At 38.4% G+C, this 20,229-nt stretch overlaps 2 protein-coding genes across 2 annotated transcripts; one reads left to right on the top strand and one right to left on the bottom strand.

The window, feature by feature from the left end:
- Positions 1-524: 524 nt before the first annotated feature.
- On the bottom strand, positions 525-8,338 carry LOC123759017 (protein starmaker). Its single transcript, XM_045743739.2, has 4 exons — positions 7,947-8,338; positions 6,740-6,882; positions 5,876-6,080; positions 525-4,776 (listed from the first exon to the last, which is right to left on the bottom strand). The coding sequence occupies exons 1-4, from the start codon at positions 8,117-8,119 to the stop codon at positions 2,883-2,885; spliced, it is 2,415 nt and encodes an 804-aa protein (XP_045599695.1). The 5' UTR covers positions 8,120-8,338; the 3' UTR covers positions 525-2,882.
- Positions 8,339-9,126: 788 nt separating this feature from the next.
- On the top strand, positions 9,127-16,218 carry mRpL12 (mitochondrial ribosomal protein L12). The gene is made up of 5 exons (XM_045743743.2): positions 9,127-9,483; positions 10,716-10,821; positions 11,490-11,651; positions 13,602-13,736; positions 15,865-16,218. Exons 1-5 carry the CDS (start codon positions 9,425-9,427, stop codon positions 15,979-15,981), a joined length of 579 nt encoding a protein of 192 aa, XP_045599699.1. The 5' UTR covers positions 9,127-9,424; the 3' UTR covers positions 15,982-16,218.
- Positions 16,219-20,229: the final 4,011 nt, after the last annotated feature.

Consider the following 20,229-nt stretch of genomic DNA (forward strand, 5'->3'; position numbering starts at 1 on the left):
GGAAAAAGCACTAAGCCAATATGACTACAGGGTATATCTGTATCATGTTCCAGGATGGTTAGGTAATTATCAGGAAAAAGCACTAAGCCAATATGACCAGTGTATATCTATATCATGTTCCAGGATAGTATAACCCCCCCCCCTCCTCCATTGGTGTAATTACCTAAGTGTAGTTACAGGATGAGAGCTACGCTCGTGGTGTCCCGTCTTCCCAGCACTCTGTCATATGTGTACAGGAGCCGATGATTATGCTCGTTGGTAGGCTTTGAGCTTTTTCCATACGTACCACAATTCATCTTAAGCCTTACTCTATTAGTCTTCTATGAAATACAACCTGCAAATTGGTTTACAAGCATCTAACCCAGGACTCAAAGCCTGGCCAATATGGCTTGTAAGGCTTGGGGTGGGGAAGGAGGGGGGGGCAATGATTGTGCTACATCACACCCCCAAATATGTGACTTAAGCAATATTATGAGACAAGAATAGTGAATATTGTACAGATGCAAGGTATATACATTAATGACTGAAAATGCTGAACATTTAATAGCAACTACAAATAGTCAGTTATTGCCTTACAATTAGCACAATAAATAATATACACATTACCTATGGTGACTGAAACCACATCATAACAATATTTATATATTGACAAATTTACATGGTTAATATAGTAATATATCTTTAAACACAACCAGAACTACTTTATATGATAACCAGTGTTTAAAAAGGAAGCCACACTTGTTGGTAAATGGAAAATAACACATACTGAACTTCACAATACTGAAGCATATTTTTGGTAGACTCTTAATTATGGCTTTCAATATTTACTCCCAGTATTAACCCATTTTTCACTTTCATACAGTCATTAGAGATAATAGAAGGCCAAAGATATGGTGAATGACAAATGTCATTCCGGACCCGGCTGTGGTGGGTATGTGGGCCTGTGGGCCGCTCCAAGCAACAGCCTGGTGGACCAAACTCTCACAAGACAAGCCTGGCCTCGGGCCGGGCTTTGGGAGTAGAACTCCCAGAACCCCATCAACCGGGTATCAACCAGGTATCTCCTTTTAACAGCTTACACACAACATCAAAGAACCACCACACCAATCAACCGCCCACAGCTTCCTAAAATGGTGTAAGGTGTTCCTTTTGAATTGTCATATAAAAACACCTACACAAACGTCTGCCACCCAGACCTGACAGCTGAGTGGACAGCGCTACGGGTTCGTAGTCCTGAGGTTCCAGATTCGATCCTCAGTGGAGGCAGAAACAAATGGGCAGAGTATCTTTCACCCTGATGCCTCTGTTACCTAGCAGTAAATAGGTACCTGGGAGTTAGACAGTTGCTATGGGCTGCTTCCTGGGGGTGTGTAACAAAAAGGCGGCCTGGTCGAGGACCGGGCTGCGGGGGACGCTAAGCCCCGAAATCGTCTCAGAATAACCTAGTCTCTCTTTCCACCACTACTTTCTCTCCCATTCGTAACATGCACATTTTTCATAAATGCTTACTTTACCAGAGCAATAATGACAGAACCTTGCTTCAAACAAGTCCTATCAAACTAGATTGATAACAAAGTTTTGTAGTGCGCTTGAAAGACTAAGTTTGTAACCTTTCCATGCAACCTTTCCAATTTTTTTTTTTATTTCTCACCTAAGCAAAAGTGGTATTATCGTCCATCTGGTCATATCTAAGACTATTGTACTACAGTAATTTTTATGTCACATGTTTTCATTTTCAATTCATTTTCAATATGCTCCTTTAGAGTCTACCAACAATGCTTTTATCATTCGAGCAGTATTATAAACTGCCTAGATGAGAGCTTAGTTCTGTCAATTTACAGATTGCCTAGATACAAACTCGGACAATGTTTCAATATACTGTACAAGATATTCTGTGGAAGTTACTATAACTTATCATGATTTAGAAGTGAGTAATGACATGATGATACTTATTATCAGGAGAAAGTGTAAAGCCAGTATGGCAATATAGCACACGGAAGGGATATGTGGACAGGTCAGGGGCTGTGATATGTGGAAGGGAAGAAACAGTGCCTAACCTCTTGGACCATCAGGGATGAAGTCGTCACTGTACTCAATTTAAAATAACACAAAGATCACAAAGATAAAACATATTTTAGAATAAAATTGCTTTAATAATTATGTTCACCATTACTCTTCTTTTGAGCAGGACCTCTGTCATTATAGAGTACTGTACTTTAAAATTAACATTTTAAATTTATACAGTCTTTAAATTCACTCTTTTTAACATCCAGTAAATTAAAATAATCAAGTTATTGAAGGTTAGTTTTTACAGGTGACATCAATAATAATTGATTTGGCCATGTTAGTACCCTCGGGTATCAAAACACTTGAAATAAATCATACACCAAGCAAAAGAAACGTGTTATTCTTCAACCTACGCAGCTGAAAAAAGGAAATTATGACATTTCGGTCCATCCTGAACCACTATCAGTAAATTAATTTTTTTTGTCAAAACTGGGGAAGAGTGAGCAAACACCCGAGGATTCTAACGTACGATTAAATGACTATTGTACTACAATATTACAGTTCTGTATATGCAAACCCTGTACTACTGTATATGCAAACCATCATCAAGTAACAAGTCAAAAGGAAACTGACAATGTGTCTCCACTAAATTTATCTCACTAAACACTTACACTACTGTACTCACCTTCTAAACGTAAAAGTGGTGTACAAGATATAGAACGTGCCAATGTATTTTTTCCCTCACTCTTTTTAAGTCTCGTGTTTACCTGCTCGTAGTGTCTGGGCTGCTCGATTGTCTCCCATCCGCTCCTCTGCCATTTTAAGCATTGCTAACCATTCTGTTTTATTTATTTATTTTTTTTTTCTAAAGACGATTAATATTCATCAGACTCAAAATCTGGTAATGGGAGTTCAGCAAACATCTCCATTGTACTAATCTCTGTGGCAGACTGTGACAATTGCCTTGAATGTTGTTTTTTGGAGTTGGGTGGTGTAATTTTGCTACCCTTCAACTCTTGTGGCAAGACACTTCTCTTTCTTTTCTTTTGATAGGATGTGTCAACATCCTTTGATTTTATAGAGGGAGATATTATGGTCACTTGCGCTTGTCGAGGAGATGCAATTTCACTCATAACCGTCTTTTTCTGCGATTTGAACTGATTTACATTTTCTTTTACTGTGTCATTACTATTATGATTTATGGAGTCTGTTTCTTTGTTATTATTTGATAACATCTTTTTCTTCTTGCTTTTCTTTGGACTCTCATTGACTTTAGATACAATAACACCTTTACTGTCTTTTGAAATTCCCTGTCTTTCATATTTTATTACTTCTGGGTCCAAGCTCTCAGTCATATTTTCATCCATACCTCGTTTCTTTTTTCCATCTTCTCTGAATTCGGCAATCAAAGCATTCTCTCTATTATTGTTATTCTCTTTCTGCCTCTTTTTCCTGTGTTTAATATCATCCATATCTAAGCTGTCATTCATGCTCCCATCCATACTTTGCTTCCTCTTCCTCTTTTTATGGCTATTGTCTCTCGATTCTGCAACAGAATCAATATTATTCCCTTCAAAGTCATTCCTCATCTCTCTCTCCTTTTCCAGCTTAACATCCATATCTAAGATTTTATTCATGTTTCCATCCATACTTTTCTTTTTTCTCTTTTTATGATTACTGTCTCTGAACTCTGTACTTTCATTCATGTCTTTATCATCCATCTCTAAGCTTTTATTCACATTTCCATCCATGCTTCGCTTCTTTTTATTCTTTTTATGATTACTGTCTCTGAACTCTGTACTTTCATTCATGTCTTTATCATCCATCTCTAAGCTTTTATTCACGTTTCCATCCATGCTTCGCTTCTTTTTATGATTACTGTCTCTGAACTCTGTACTTTCATTCATGTCTTTATTATCATCCATCTCTAAGCTTTTATTCACATTTCCATCCATGCTTCGCTTCTTTTTATTCTTTTTATGATTACTGTCTCTGGACTCTCTAATAAAATTCAAACCGAACCCTTCACTGTCATTTTTCTCTCTTTCATTCATGTCTTTATCCTCATTCATCTCCGAGCTTTTATTCATGTCTTCATCATCATTTATCTCCAAGCTTTTATTCATGTTTCCATCCATGCTTCGCTTCTTTTTACTCTTTTTATGATTAGTATCTCTGAATTCTGTAATAGAATTCGAACTGAACCCTTCATTGTCATTTCTCTCTCTTTTAATTATGCTTTTGTCATCATCCATCTCCAAGCTTTTATTCATGTTTCCATCCATACTTCTCTTCTTTTTACTCTTTTTATGATTGGTGTCTTTGAATTCTGCAACAGACTCAACATTATCCCCTACAATGTCATTCATTGTGCCTCCCTCCTTTTCTTGCTTAACATCCATATCTAAGGTCTTATTCGTATCTCCATACATACTGCTATCCCTTTTTTGTTTCTTTTTCTTGTGATTAACACCATCTGTATCATCTATGTAACTTCCATTAAAGTTATCTTCTGATCTCTTCCTTTTTTGGCCTTTCACTTTTTTCAGAGTCTTTACATCTGTAGTATCATCTTCAAGAGCCTCATCATTAAAATCTAGACATCTTGCTTTATTCCTTTTCTTCTCACTCTTAATCAAGGGTTTGCATTCATTGCTACTTATACCACTGTCACTATCAAACACAATGCGATTTGTCGCAGAAGTATTGCCATCAATAACACCATCGTCTTCATTTTCTCCAGTAGAAATCATCATCAGCTTCTGAACACTGTTGAAGAAAAAATAATAGGCATACATCCATTACACTGAAGATATGCAACATTCCAGTATACACAACTAATCAGCATTAGCTGTTAAACAGTGGGCCAATTTTCCCAGCATTACAAGTCTCGAATCTAGCACCAGTTATATAGCTGATTAGAAATTACAAGATAAGGACAGGCTGGGGGGAGGAGGGGAGGGAATGAGATAAAACATTAATATCTATCAAAGAAAAGGAATGAGGCACATGCCCTTCTACAAGACACCACTGGGTCTATCTAGAAACTGGTTGGGTAGCCATATTGACAGCCTCACCCTTGATAGGGGGGCCCAAAACAAGCCAAACAGGAATGTAGATTAGCATAGAAAAGTTATTAATTTATGAAATATTGTAATTCATATTTTCAAATACAATTCCTAAGAATGATTAACTCTCATTGTCATAAGTGTCTCTCATAAGTCATAATTTAACCACTGCACTGCACCAAACAACAAATGCTGTTTTGAGAGTTGTCTGTTTTTTTTAATTAGGCTATATTTTAACATTTTTTAATGTTTTCATCACACCTTGTGCTTTGAAATGAAAATAGTTGAGTTTCGAAACATTTCAACATTAATTTTACCTGAACATTTATAAAAACAACAAAAATATGTCCTTAACAATTGCACTACAAAGTTTTTGCCAAAAAGAGGTGTGCAGTGCAGGGGTTAACACACTCTTCCAACTACCAAATAATTTATTTTCCTTTTTAACAAATACTGTATTTGACCAGACCACACACTAGAAGGTGAAGGGACGACGACGTTTCGGTCCATCCTGGATCATTCTCAATTGACTTGAGAATGGTCCAGGACGGACCGAAACGTCGTCGTCCCTTCACCTTCTAGTGTGTGGGCTGGTCAACATACTTTAGCCACATTATTGTGACTCATCGCCTGCAAATACTGTATTTATTTGTGCTCCTCCATTTCCATTCTGTTCAGTCATTCTACATTACAAAACTCATCAAAAACAGGTGCAGACAAGCAGTCTTACATTCAGAACCCATTTACTCTTCACAGGAATAATGACAAGTAACAATGTAAATTTGTTTAGAATTACTAACCTTTCATGGTCGAATTCAGCCTTGATATGTGGCACGAAGGTAGTGAAAGTTACATGTGTGATGGTAAGTTTTACAAAATCTCCTTCTTGAGCGTAGGTGCCACACCAACCATTAACAGAGCTGCCTATGGGTTTGGATATCGAGACATTAAACATCCCATGGACCAAGCAGCCTATGTGAGTTTTCGTTTTCTTCTTCACAACAGCTGATGGAGGAATTTATACATTAGGATATATTATACTGAATATTTTGTTACAGGAATCAAAAACTTTTAACAAAATCTGAAGTCAAATGAAATAACTTAATGTTCTTATTGCAATACCGTACTCTATAAACAATATTATGAATATTCTCTGAAACAACAGTGCCAGCCCCATATTTTAAATATAGACACACAAAGAGGAGGAATGAGTGTGGGATGGTATGCATAGGGTGTTATTTGATGGGTTGAGTCAGAGGGAGTGTGGGTGGGGTATATGTTGGGCATGTGTCAGGTGAGTCGGGGAGGAGTGCAGGTGGGGTGGGAGTGTGAGCGGGGCATGTGCTGGGCGAGTGGGGGTGTTTTTGTGTAGAGTAGTTTGGTGTGTGTGTTGTGGTCGATGTATAGGTGCTGGTTATTTAGTACAATTGGAATCAGTGTAGGGATGTGGGGTGGGTATGGGGATATAGTAGGTAGTACGCACAGTACAGTATGTTGGGTGACACTGGCACATGTTGGGTGACTAGAGAAGGTTTGTTACATTACTCATGACCTCTTCAACTGCTCTCTACTCTTAGCTAACTTTCAACGTCATATATATAAGTAAGCTTTGGGTTTTAGTCACAGGATTCATGATTCACCAGTAAATACAATAGTTGGCTTACCTTCCATTACAGTACCAGCTTCTGGAGCAAACACATAAAATTGAGCACGGACAACAACGTGAATAAATGGATTTGTGCTGAACAGCCAGCCGCGAGATGATACGAGCTGTACATTTTCATAAGCCATGGCTAGTCCTCCAAGCCTGAGAAAAATCATATGAAAGGAATTACTTTTTAACAACTAGCATATGATACTTTAGTCACCTTTCAAAGACAAATTATTTAAATGTCTAGCAAGACAAAGAACAAAAGGCCAAACAATTGATATTGTTAATTGTGTATCAATCTGCAAGTCATGCACATACACAGAAATATTATTTTGAAATTATTCAAGTGAGGATATTAAATTACAGACACGGAGAGGAAAACTTAATACAGTACTAGAGAAGTAACATTCAGGCTTTAACAAGGAGTTTGCCTGGGAAGACTGCAGAGGGATGAGAAGTGCTTCAAAGCTAAAGACTGAGAAAATAAGAAAGAAAACAAAGCAAACTTTTAGGAATTCTTTCATACAGATGAAGTCACAATAACATGGCTGAAGAAATGTTGACCAAACAACACTAGAAGAACAATCGACTTAAATGGTACCTTATATGTTAAGTCAAACAAGGATATGCGTTTAACTGACAAAACATGGTATCTCAGCCTGCATGTCAAAGCTTCCCCATACTTTATTATTAATTGGCCAGATATAATTTTTTTTTAAGGTACGGAAGAAACTTTTCTTACTTTATGGTAATTAATTGGCCAGATATAATTTTTTTTTTAAGGTACGGAAGAAACTTTTCTTACTTTATGGTAAATATTATGGAATATTTAGACGAGGGATGAAAAGTTCAGGTTAGGGAAGGACATGGTATGTTCCACGATACCATGTAAGGCAAAATCTGTTGAACACTGAATGTTGGTGCATACGCGATGTTGGTACTCACCTAGTTGTGCTTGCGGGGGTTGAGCTCTGGCTCTTTAGTCCCGCCTCTCAACTGTCAATCAACTGGTGTACAGGTTCCTGATCCTATTGGGCTCTATCATATCTACACTTGAAACTGTGTATGGAGTCAGCCTCCACCACATCACTGCCTAATACATTCCATTTGTTAACTACTCTGACACTGAAAAAGTTGAGTTATGTTGATGATGGCACGATGAACCATCTTGGGTACCCAATAGTGTATATCCTCCCCATTAAACTCGAGAATGTACTTACACCTTAGAGTAGCGCCTGGACAAGGCATCCAGCTCTTGATAAACGCCCTTCCTCATCTCCTGGGTGAACTTAGGGTGAATACACAATGGTAATTCCCTCTCCACCTTCTTAATGTACGATCCTGGCTCAGCTGCCTGCCTTTTGGCCTCTTCCAAGACATCTTTCTTAGACATTTTGTTACCTTGGGCAATATGGTATTCTTCCTTACGGTACGTGCTCTTTGCATGAAGAACAGTTTATTGCAATTTCTTCTTCGGATACGTGCAGTTGGCATGAAGGGTTTTCCTCCCGATGACTGATGACTGCACTATTGCAATATTCCAATGTTTACATTTGCTCCAACATGCTGGTCCGAGGCTCAGGGCGTTAAGTGAGTCGACACAAGTTCTTATATATACACCCAGTGTTACCTTATAAATCCGTAATTTCAAGTATTATTATAAAAATAAGTTACTACCGTCAAATAAATAATTTATAGCCATACTGTTAGTTAGCTGTAGTTTTAACAAAGATATAACTTATTTTCCACTCATTATCCAAGAAGTGTTGCCAATTATTTCAATGCAGTATATATTTTCTGTATAGCTGATTGCTGATAACTTGCAATTTCTAGACTCGGTAATAATTTATGATTTTTTCAAACATACTTTGAAATATTTATATTTAAAATAATCTTGGTTTAAACTGGTTTTGTGAAAACTATTATTTATTTCATATATATATATTGATATCATTTATACCATGACATATCACGTACGTTAATAATGTCTTTACTGCTCCCGTATTATTGATATGTAGACAAGTCTTAAACATCCATGACATGAATAATATTATATAACAACAACAGCGCTTTCTTACTTGCTGCCGTGCACATGTATAAGCAGCTACTTGTACCAGTGACAGCTAGACGTGTAATCACCTTAATAAAACATTGTCCATGGTGAAGGGAAGCTTTTACTGAACTGTAGCATACTTGTAATTATTCTAATATAAAGCTGTAATAACAATTATCTCAAGAAATAATTTTGCCGGCGGATAATATGAGTTATTTGGTAACATTGTCCGGCCACATTGGTTTTCATCCAACAAAATACAAATTTCCTTCAGGCTGACTAGGTTATAAATTCTTGCTTATTCAACCCCCCAATGAAAATTATTATACCCAAGTAAATCCAAAACTCGTGTTGTAACGAAGCACCGGACGACACTACGCTGACAGTGACCCTACAGGAGACTGTGACACCGTCGCGGGACTGTGGCGGATGTGAAGGAGCCGCGTGTATAGTGAGGCAGGAGTGGAGTCCAAAGCTTGACCATCAACACGCCCCAGGTCCCCAGGTCGCCAGGTCCCCAGGTCTCCAGGTCCCCAGGTCTCCGGGTCTCCAGGTCCCCAGGTCTCCAGGTCTCCAGAAGGTCCCCAGGTCGCCTCTAGAGCAGCACCATTATTCCAGCGCCCTCCCCGTCGTCCAGCCCTCACCATGCAGGCCATCAGGAGTGTGGCAGCCAGTAACTACAGCGCTCTCACCTGCTGCATGAGGTGTGTGTGGTGTGGACCGTAATTACCTAAGTGTAATTAAATGAACAAATCCACGAGGGCCGTGACGAGGATTCGAACCTGCGTCCGGGAGCATCTCAGACACTAGACAGAGCATCTTAAGTGTAATTACCTAAGTGTAGTTACAGGATGAGAGCTACGCTCGTGGTGTCCCGTCTTCCCTGCACTCTTTGTCATATAATGATAAAAAAAACATATAATATAATGATATAAAAACCGTGTGTGTGTGTGTGACTTTATTTTGGATTGAACATTGATATGTAGTCCTCCTCTGGTCTTCAATTATCTCATGATGCCGAGTTATTCACTATTATTCTGGTGTCATGGTATTTGTTTAAGTAAGCATAAAACTGGAGAGAGAGAACTGGTAGACTACTAGAATTGCTTGTCCGCCGAAGCCGTAAATGACAAAATTCTCTTGTTAAAATCCAGCTTGAAAAAATAATCAGGGCAAATGTAGGGGGGATCTTTGACAAGCCGCCGGCTTCCCCGTCCTCGTCGAGGCTACTTGAGTCTTACTGGCCCTCGGGTAAATTCAGGTAAAATAGTGAACATAGGTCATCTGCAAAATTTTTAAAACCACAGTACTTAGTATACTGTTAGGTTAGGCTGCCCTAAGCTGGGTAAAAGTTTAAATCCCTTTGGCATCTTACATTTAGTGCTTTGGGACCATTCTGCGACTCTGGAAACAAGGATTACCTTCACTTCTTACCCAAAACATTTTGCCAATGGATTTTAAAATCCTTCCTAAGTTATGGGTTGGCTAAATACATGTAACTCGTCACCACTTAATGGAACACACAGACTGTCACTACATATTGCTTTGTCCCACTTTAAAGAACGATTCAAATTTTGGTTTCTCAATGTTTCTTGAAGTCATATGTTCAATAAAATCCTTTATGGCTTATACCATTACCGGTCTTATGTCTTTTTGCTCTCTTACTGTCATTCAGAATATTTGGACATTTTTTAATATTCTGGGACATGGTGCTCAATAGTCTTCCAGGCTTGGGTTGCCGTCTTTTGGTAAATATATACTTGGAAGCCATTCCATTTATGCTTAATTAGCTTGTCTATGCATCACATCACGTGAATAAATGTTTACATATCATAAGAAAGTGAAATATTGGATCAATTTGGACATTATAACTGTAAATTGTGTTAATTTTAAATTTACCTTGCCTTAAAAATTGTTTACCGTGTCTTGCCAACAGACACAGCGTGTGGAGGCGGCAGGCAGCAGCACTTGGCTTGAAAAAGCAGAGTCGGTTCATGAGTGCTGAAGCTCTGGCAGAACCAACACCTGAAGGAGCACCAAAGGTCTGATGCATTCTTGCATTTAAATATGTAAATAATGTTCTAGTGAGTTATAGTACAACAGTACATCACAACATACTTATTTAATTAGATATCTTCATTGTGGGCACCCATGTAGTTTTGACTGTAATTTTTATTTTTTGGTTTGGAAAATTACTGTATATAAGTACAGTATATTGATTTTACACTTCAATTATGTATGCTCAAACAAAATTTTGTATTGAGGAAAATGAACATTAAATTCCATTCTGAGCCCATATTGAATAAAATACAAAAAATAGTGAAATATTTGATTTATCAGCTTAATTGGAAAGTGTGAAATTTTCAACTTTTAAACATAATTTTTTTTCCTGTTCATGTTATGATATTAAACCCTTTTAAAAGTTGGAGCATTTATCATGTAGATTATGCACAAAAAGTTTGAGTGTGTTTGAAGAAGGTTGAGAAATCACTCTCCTGGCCCCTGAAAGGGATATAGAGCATCCCTATATTCCATATACTGTACTGTACTGTATATATATATATTGGTGGAATATATTGGGAAAAGAAACAGTATAGTGTAACATTGTGAGGTAGCACATCCTAATAACTTAATTTGAAAGCAGGACCAATGAAACCTGTTCCACCATATTTGTGAATTTGATTCTAATGACAGTGAATGGTATTTTTAGGTTTATCCAGAGAAGATAGCAAACATCGTTTCCCAAATCTCTCAGCTGACGTTGATCGAGGTGGCAGATCTTAATGAACTGCTTAAGAAGACACTGAATATTCCTGATGCACCAATGATGGCATATGGGGCAGGGATGATGGCACCAGCTGCTGCTGCTCAGGTTAGGCTGAATGTATTAACATATTACCACCAGAAGCATGCAATGCAGTAATAATTTAGACATAATCAAGATTTCCAGTAAGAATTTTCTTCATACTGTTGAAATAATTTGTTGTAAACTGGATTAAGCTGTCTTAACATTTTTAATTTTTTATTTTAAATGTCATTTGTGTGTTTGCAAAGTTATATCAAAGTGTAAATGGTCTTGAATTATTGTATGTGAAATATTTACTAGCTAATGACAGTTTTTTTTTTGCCTTATAACCAGGAAGCTGAGGTAAATTTGTTTTTGTCTAATTTCCTTGCATGGATAACTGTGCAAAGCATTTATGTGCAAATTAAGCACTGCATGGTATTCATGCACAGTTTGTGGGACATGCATTTAACCCCCCAACAGTGATACCAACTATACATTTTCAGCTATTTGGTAATAAGTGATATGAGTTTTATAAATTCTGAATTTTAATTATCTTATGCTTTGAACAGTATTCACATAAAAAGGGGCGGGGAAAAGATGCAGGGATATCAATAACTTAGTCCATTTAAGAGAGTATGGTGAATGAATTCTTGCATGTAGCCAATGAGGGGTTATGTTATCTTGAGATGATTTCGGGGCTTTAGTGTCCCCGCGGCCCAGTCCTCGACCAGGCCTCCACCCCCAGGAAGCAGCCCGTGACAGCTGACTAACACCCAGGTACCTATTTTACTGCTAGGTAACAGGAGCATAGGGTGAAAGAAACTCTGCTCATTGTTTCTCGCCGGCACACGGGATCGAACCCAGGACCACAGGATCACAAGTCCAGCGTGCTGTCCGCTCGGCTTCCACCGGGGTGCTGATTGAAGACAACTTGTCTGCTTGATCACAGTACTTTCGGGACAGAAGCCTCATAACAAATTAGCTAATATAGGTACATTTATTTAGCAACAGTTACCCGTGGATGCATTACTCTGGCAGAAGCATGGGTGTAACCCACTCTCACACTCGTGGCGCTTTCCTTAAAAAATATTACTGCAGGGCTTATTGGCATGTCTACTTCATGTTCACATTATCCTTTCAAGTAATCCACACCTTTATATTCCTTGTGCCTCTGTTTTCTTCCCCGTCAAAGTAGTTTAATTATTTCCACTCCTCGTTTCCTAGTGCAGGCAAGATGTGATTGCTTCACTTTTATGATATGCTCGACTAGCAGTGAAATTCTTTGTAAAATTGTTAATGTTGCTTTAAACATTAATTAATAACTCTAATTGTTTAGAGTATTAATAATAATTCATTGTTGGGGAACAGGAAGCCAGAGTGTACTAGCGTACTTAACCATTTTATTGCGAAGTTGGACTATAGTATTGTATTTAGTTCTATAACAATTGGATTACTATTTTGAAGCATTGTTATATCCAAAGAGCTGAAGCCATCTCAAGCTGAGAGTTGAATCTGGATGTAAATGACCACTGACGGGGAATTTTCTATTTTATTGAAAAGATCAAAGCAATATTTAATTACAGTACTGGCAAATAATGGTCAAGTTCTTTCTGGTTGCAACCTGTCCTCGAAAGTGGCCAAAACAATTCTATGCTGCATTCCCAATTTATTAGTGGAATATGCTATACAGACAACTCGCTTCTGACAAAGTTCAAGCTCTTAATAAAAAAAATTTTTCAAAATGATTTGCAATTACAAATTTAATTATGCAGCAGTGGGGTTAAAATGTTGTTGTTCCTCAAGGATGGGTGAAGTTACCATGTCACACACTATGTGTATCTTTGGGGACACAGTTGAGGTACAGTAATGTATGTAGTTGTGTAGCATTCAAGTCTTGTGGAAGTATTCATTGACTACTGTATTTGCTGCTTCTGCGAGTTTAAAGCTGATTTTTCAGAGTTATTGTTTAGGGGTTATTATATGGAATTTTCAGGTGTGTGAAGTATGGTTTCATTAATAAAGCTTATTTAATAGGAAGAGGAGGAGGAGGCTGCTCCAGTAAAAGTCCAGACCAGTTTTACTCTCAAGTTGAATAAGTATGATGAATCCAAGAAAGTATCTCTCATTAAGGAAGTGAAGGCACGTCTAGAAGGATTTAATCTTGTACAAGTAAGTGTGATTGCATTTTTTTGAATATGTATTTTGTTTTAAATGACTGTCATTTACAGGCAGTCCTCTTAGAACGAATGAGTTACATTTTGAGGAATGTGTTCAGAATGCAAATAAATGAGATTTTCCATATGTGCAAAGTAAATATATAGGGGGGGATGCATTCCCTGACCATTAAAATCACAAAACTAATATTTTGGGACATATAAAATGCACAGCATATTATTTACCTTGAATGATGGAGTAATCCTGTTTGTCAAAGTTAGCTGTTTTTAAGGAGTGCAGTGGTCTAATTACATGAATGAATAAATTCAAATGGACTGTAGTGGCAAGTTGCCCATTTTGTAATTTGTTTCTGGAGTAAACGCCTGCCCACCCTTCTCCTATCACTAGCTCATGGAGCCTACCCACACCAACAGAGTAAACACAATCTAGTCTTGTACAAATCATGTGAGTTTGTGGATCATTGAGGACACAAGAGCTGCCACTCTTAACAATTGTCATCTTCTCGGAAACATCAGTCTCATAAAAACTGGTGATACCCAGCACCCATGCCCACCAACCCACTTGCTCCCGGCAAACTCCTAAGAGGCTGACTGGCTGCTCACTACTGGCTGACTTGACAAAGCAAGTTGCTAGCTTTCTCACATCCCCGCCTCCCAACCTACAATCCACATACATCCGGTCACTCCCCTCAAGTCTCCCACCCACCTCAACTACTTCCTGGGCAGCTGTGTGCATGATTTGACCATACTCTACCTTCTGTAGTGGGCTGTGCAGACATATTTGTGTAATACACCACATGGCTGCTGTAGGGATGTTTTAGCATGCTGTTTGTGATACTGGGGTTGCTGTGGAAGGATTGGTTAGTGATTTGATGCATGGTGGGGGAATTTAAAGGAATGTTCATATGGACAAATGTTCGTGTAACAAGAATGCCCTGTACAGTACTGTAGAAACCCGCTAATCCAGAAAACGTTCTAATCCGGCAAAAATGTCCATGGAAGACAGATTAGTGGATATTTGGCCGGATCAGCGGCCTAACACTCGTTGTCCACCACCACCAGGAAGGGAGAGTGTCACCCTCACTGCTGCTCACTTCCTCTGTCCCACCCACATTCACTCCCTCCCTCCCTCCCTCCCCAGGAGATCCTGCTGTAGGTGGCAGTAGATTGCCAGCCAGAGATGTATTTTTATAAATTTTTATTATCTTAATATTACTAAACAAAATCTGTAACCAAAAATAAAGGATATACATCCAAAATTTAAGAAACAAATCTGGCTAATGGGGTCGAGTGCGATAAGCTTATCAGAGTCAGCCCGGTCCCCCCCCCCACCCCCCATATACTGTACTCTGCTCTGCTGGTCATGTAGGTCAACTGTCCATAATTCATAAGTAAAAATGTATTTGTTTAATAAACAAGGACACAATAAAACATGTTAATGATTATTAATGTATCGTAATACTGAACACTTAACACGAGAATCAAGATATAATGGCATAAAGTCAAGATATTAAAATTTATGTAGGCGGGAGGCTTTGGTCGGTGCTTTGTCAGTGAATTAACACACTGACTTCATAACACATCCCTCGCTACCTCTTTCCTTCACTGTCTTCCTCTCTGCCTTTAGATAATTTAAGTTGGCAAACCAAGTAGCTGTCTGTATAAACATTTTTGGAAGTGGCCACTTTTGAACTCCCTTGGTGAAAAAGTACTGTACATTAATCCGGAAAACGTGCTAATCCGGCTGGGGTCGTTCTCGTGTATTTCGGATTAGCGGGTTTATACAGTACATATTTATTTAGGTCAATTTATAAGTATAGAATGTAAACTACTTTTTTTAGTTTGATAAAAGTTCATAAAAATGGTTAAGTAATTTAAGTTTTGTTTCCCATATATTTTCTCTACAAATAAGCTACGTATCTTTTTATGCATATTTTAACGTATTTTCTAATTTTTAACCCTTACAACAGGCAATGAAGCATTTTAGTAAGCATGTGTAGTACATTTATCTGTACTTCATACTTATAATTATAAAAAGATAAAATACAGTACTGTATAGAAATTCAATAAATGTCACCACTGTGGTTAAGAAAAACACTACAAAATATTCTTTTGTGCAACAGGCTAAGAAGTTTGTGGAAAGCTGTCCGTGTGTGGTGAAGGCAGATATTCCCAAGGACGAGGCCGAGCAGCTGCTGGAGGCCTTTAAGGCAGTGGGAGCCGAGTGTGTTATTGAATAAGCTATTCCTTGTGTTAGACCATTATGTGTATGTATGACTGTAAATTAAGTTATAGCCATTATCAAAAGCATGGAGTTTTGCAATTGTACTGTAAAATAAGAACACATTAAAAAAAAAGGCAAAACTTGTACATATGTGATGCTTACCTGAATCTTGAGTTTCTTGTGTAATACATAAGAGAGCCGTTGTCACTACTGTTGTACAGACTGGTTATAATTAAATTACTGATTTTGATAATTTCTTTACATATTCCCACCACAATTATATGTTAGCATTTTTAACCACTGCACTGCGTACCTGGTTTCGGCAAAAAACTTCTTGGTGCAATCCAAGAACATAATTTTATTGTTTTTATAAATATTCTGGTAAAGTTAATGTCAAAATGTTTTCAAACTCGACTATTTCCATTTCAAAACATGAAGAGTAATGAAAACATTAAAATATAGCCTAATTAAAAATAATAGCACAACTCCGATCTCAAAGGCGTTTTGCACAGTGCAGTGGTTAAAGTCAACTAAAAGAATAATCAAGTACAACTTCAAACGTTTGAAAAACAAAAATCCCCTTAGCATAAATATAAGGGATAACTACCTGCAACCTCCAGCATCAGCAAAATCTGTTTGACAACAACAACATGTCAAAAAAAAAAAAATGCAACGGAAAGAAATTTGTGCTGTACTGTACTATAATTTTTTCATACTTTTCATATAGCTTTCTATTTTGTCAAGAGGAAAAATTAATTTAAAATACTTTTGAGCATATAATTAAGATATAGTATCTAAATATTTTTTAATTGCATGTTGAAATAAAGATCTATGGCCAAATGCTAGAGTCAGAAGATATTTAACACTTGAAAGCGTTTGACCAAGTGGTTTACACAGAATATTACTTCTCTATATCTACAATACAATATGTGAAGCCAAATATATTCATCAGCCAATTGAACAGTACTTAAAATGCTGGATCATGTGCAGTACCTAGGAATCTGGATCAGAACACAGGTGGGGAGGCAGAAGTCAGTATAAGATGAGTCAGCAATGTAGTGAAATAAGGTTAAAGATACTAAAAAGCATTCATCCACTTGCCATATCTTCCATATTGGTCAGCATCACACTCCTGGAAGACATCCACAGCAGTACCCCCACCTCTTCGTACAGTATTGCTTGGTGTAAAGTGATTCCTGGGATTTGTCACAATATATTTTGTAAACACTTCAACTGAGTCCATCTAGACCTATTTCCACTTGCTGTATAGAGGTTAAGACAATCACTTAACTCCAACCCCTGTCCATCCATCTACTACTCTCAAATTCATTTGAAAATACACCACTCATTCTTATTTCGTACATTCATTCAATATTACCAATACATCTCAATCTTATGATGTACTATGGCTATTGTATAACACATTTCTCCATAACATTTTCATTCCTTACTCTATCTTCCAAACACCATAAATGCAACTCTAATTCATTATTTCCACCACTCACACACTTGAATGATTCACTCTAATCACATCAGCATCTCCTATCTAGCACACTATGAAGCCCTTAAGAACTATTTCTTCATAATTCCCATTGTCAAGGAGTGAAAGCCTGTACAGTACTTGAGCTTACCGAGGCCCTGGATTGCACCCGGATAAGGTACTGGGAGTTCAGCTCCCCAAGCCCAGCCCTGACTTTTGAGAGCTTGGCTGTTACTATACTTGGAGCAGCCTACAGGCCCACACATCCACTACAGCATAGTTGATCTAACACTTCATGCAGAAAACTCCAGTTTTTCCTTGAAACTTTTGTTCTGGCAATATTTCTTACACATGTTGGGAGGATACTGAACAACTGTAAACCTCTGATGTTCATTATAGGTAAACTACTGACCTTACCCGGATGCAACTCATAACAGTTGCCTAACTCCTGGGTGCATATTTACTGCTAGAAGAACGGACTCATCAAGAGTAAAGGAAATGTGCTGTAGCGAATATGTCAATAATAATATTATTGACATAACATTATGTCAATAATATACTCACTCCAAACTCTCATTAGCCTACTGAGCCGAGTTTGTTAAATATATGTAATCCACTAATATTTCTTCACTAATTACACGTAACACTACTTCCAACCTATTAGGTGAGGTGCGGTCCGATTACACAAGCAATCGAAAACCGATTAATCATCACTGTGGCCTGAACAGCAATCCTCAGGTCGCTAACCTCCCTCTCTGGAAGAGCCAATCTACAAGTCCTTCACACATGTTATATACAGGCTCAGTGATCGACTATGCAGCACCTGCACTCAAGCCCATCACAACAACAGTGGAAAAAAGCTTGAAGTAGCACAAAACAATGCTATGAAAGCTGCCCTGGGAGCCCCTATGTGGACCATGCTTGAAACTCTTAAGACTGGAAACAGGTTTGTCCTCTCTTCAAGAAATAATATCTCAAAGAATAGCTACAATTATTAGTAAGAGAATTGTTCCCCTGATCCAGTCCTAGTACAATAGTCCTTGGTGGTTGGACTTGGCCAAAACAATGGAAACTCTTAGGCTGCCAGAGCGGGAGAAGTCCTACAATTAAAAAGCATGGTAGAGGTGATCATCCACACCCAAATTACACTTGTTCCCCACTGGGAGGAGCCTACCTTCAAAATAATAATAGAAAGTCTTCTGGTGAAAAAGGCTGCCTATGATCCAACAGTCTTAAGGCGCATTATAGAAAAGCAAATGATCATCATTGCAGTAGTAGGAGCCACCCACATCTTCAGAGGATTGGTGGACACAATATGAGAGGGCTGGTCCTGTTATTTGAACGGACAGCAAACTGGGAGGATCAGTATCATCAACCCAAACTGAGCTGTTTGCCATACAACAGGCATTCTCATTTGTGATTTGCACAACACACTCAAAATGCAATCATACTTTTTCTTGATAGTAGGTGCAGTTTGTATGAAGGGTTTGTCTTCCCGATGACTGCTCAATCATACACACAGACTCAAAAGCTGCACCTCAAATATTAGGAAAATAGCAGTGGAAAGACAACGTGGAAATAATTATCACCATTTTGTATCTAGGAGCAGCAGCTAAAGGAAAAGGACTCAACATAACCCTAAACTTGATCTCATCACACGTTTGAATCCCATTAAATTAGAAAGCCGATGAAACTGCTAAATTGGCAACTCGTCATCCAGCAATCCACAAAACAATCCAACCCAGCCTAGAGTCGTCAAAAAACTAGCACACCTTAACAAAGCCCATCTACAACAGAGTAGTAGAAGGTTCGCCCTCTGCAATATGGTATCTTCATGCCACCAAGTTAGACAGGCTAAATATCACGAATGGAATCCATAGGGAAATAGCAGTTCGGTTATACAGATTACGTCTAGGTTACAGATGCAACTGGAAAACTGGTGAACCCAGAGATTGGGAATGCATCTTCTGCCAAACAATCACAGACAGGCCACTACTCCACTATCTCCTGTAATGTGAAGCAACCAACAACATTGAAAGAGCTTTAAGATTCCTTTAATCTTGCTCTAACCACTCCGAAGCCATCATCACTGCCACTCTTCTGGTAAAAAAAAGTGTTCAGCTTTTGAACATCCTCATAAATACTATCAAGCTGCATCCTCCCGTGTGATAGCAGCCATATATTAAGGACACGATTTCAATGTGACCTTAGCACACAGTATACATTCACTCCAAAAATATCTACCACTTAAGGGCTATTCATGTCCATGCCACCTCTTGGGTGGCTTAATTTTCATCAATCAATTAATCAAATAATCACCATTATAATTTCAACAGTGGTTCAGTACACACACTGGATAGTTACCGCACACCTTCAACCTCAAGAATGTAGCACTTGACATGTCCAGTTCCAACTGACTCCAAGACGCTTCAGCTTTGACATAGAGCAGACAGCCGCGTCGAGCCTACACGCTCTCGTCCCGCGTCGAGCCTCCACGCTCGTCTCGCGTCGAGCTGCCATGTTCTTGTCCTGCATCGAGCTCCTCTACACCAGCCTCACTCAGCTCTCTGCTCCAGGCTTCGTCTTAATTTCTACAACACTGCTAACAACCTGACTGTGTAACCAAGACTACTAAATAAACATAAATAACCACTAAACCTTGTTTCTAAATCAACCAAATTACGTAACAATCATACGTGACAGTGCCCAACTCTTTCTCTTCTATCCGGGAGGGGGGGAGAGGTCCCTCGGCTGTGAGCCGAGAATATAGACCACTGTACTACA

This window comes from Procambarus clarkii, chromosome 15 (genome assembly GCF_040958095.1).
Source record: "Procambarus clarkii isolate CNS0578487 chromosome 15, FALCON_Pclarkii_2.0, whole genome shotgun sequence".
Classification (NCBI taxonomy): Eukaryota; Metazoa; Arthropoda; class Malacostraca; order Decapoda; family Cambaridae; genus Procambarus; species Procambarus clarkii.

Excerpts from the sequence above, each read along its gene's own strand:
- LOC123759017 (XM_045743739.2), bottom strand. The coding sequence starts at position 8,119 with ATGTCTAAGAAAGATGTCTTGGAAGAGGCCAAAAGGCAGGCAGCTGAG. Across the intron at positions 6,081-6,739 it reads AGCTGGTACTGTAATGGAAG|CTGTTGTGAAGAAGAAAACG; the intron begins GTAAGCCAACTA and ends TTCCTCCATCAG. Across the intron at positions 4,777-5,875 it reads GCTGAATTCGACCATGAAAG|TGTTCAGAAGCTGATGATGA; the intron begins GTTAGTAATTCT and ends TTTCTTCAACAG.
- mRpL12 (XM_045743743.2), top strand. The coding sequence starts at position 9,425 with ATGCAGGCCATCAGGAGTGTGGCAGCCAGTAACTACAGCGCTCTCACC. Across the intron at positions 9,484-10,715 it reads GCTCTCACCTGCTGCATGAG|ACACAGCGTGTGGAGGCGGC; the intron begins GTGTGTGTGGTG and ends TCTTGCCAACAG. Across the intron at positions 13,737-15,864 it reads AAGGATTTAATCTTGTACAA|GCTAAGAAGTTTGTGGAAAG; the intron begins GTAAGTGTGATT and ends TTTGTGCAACAG.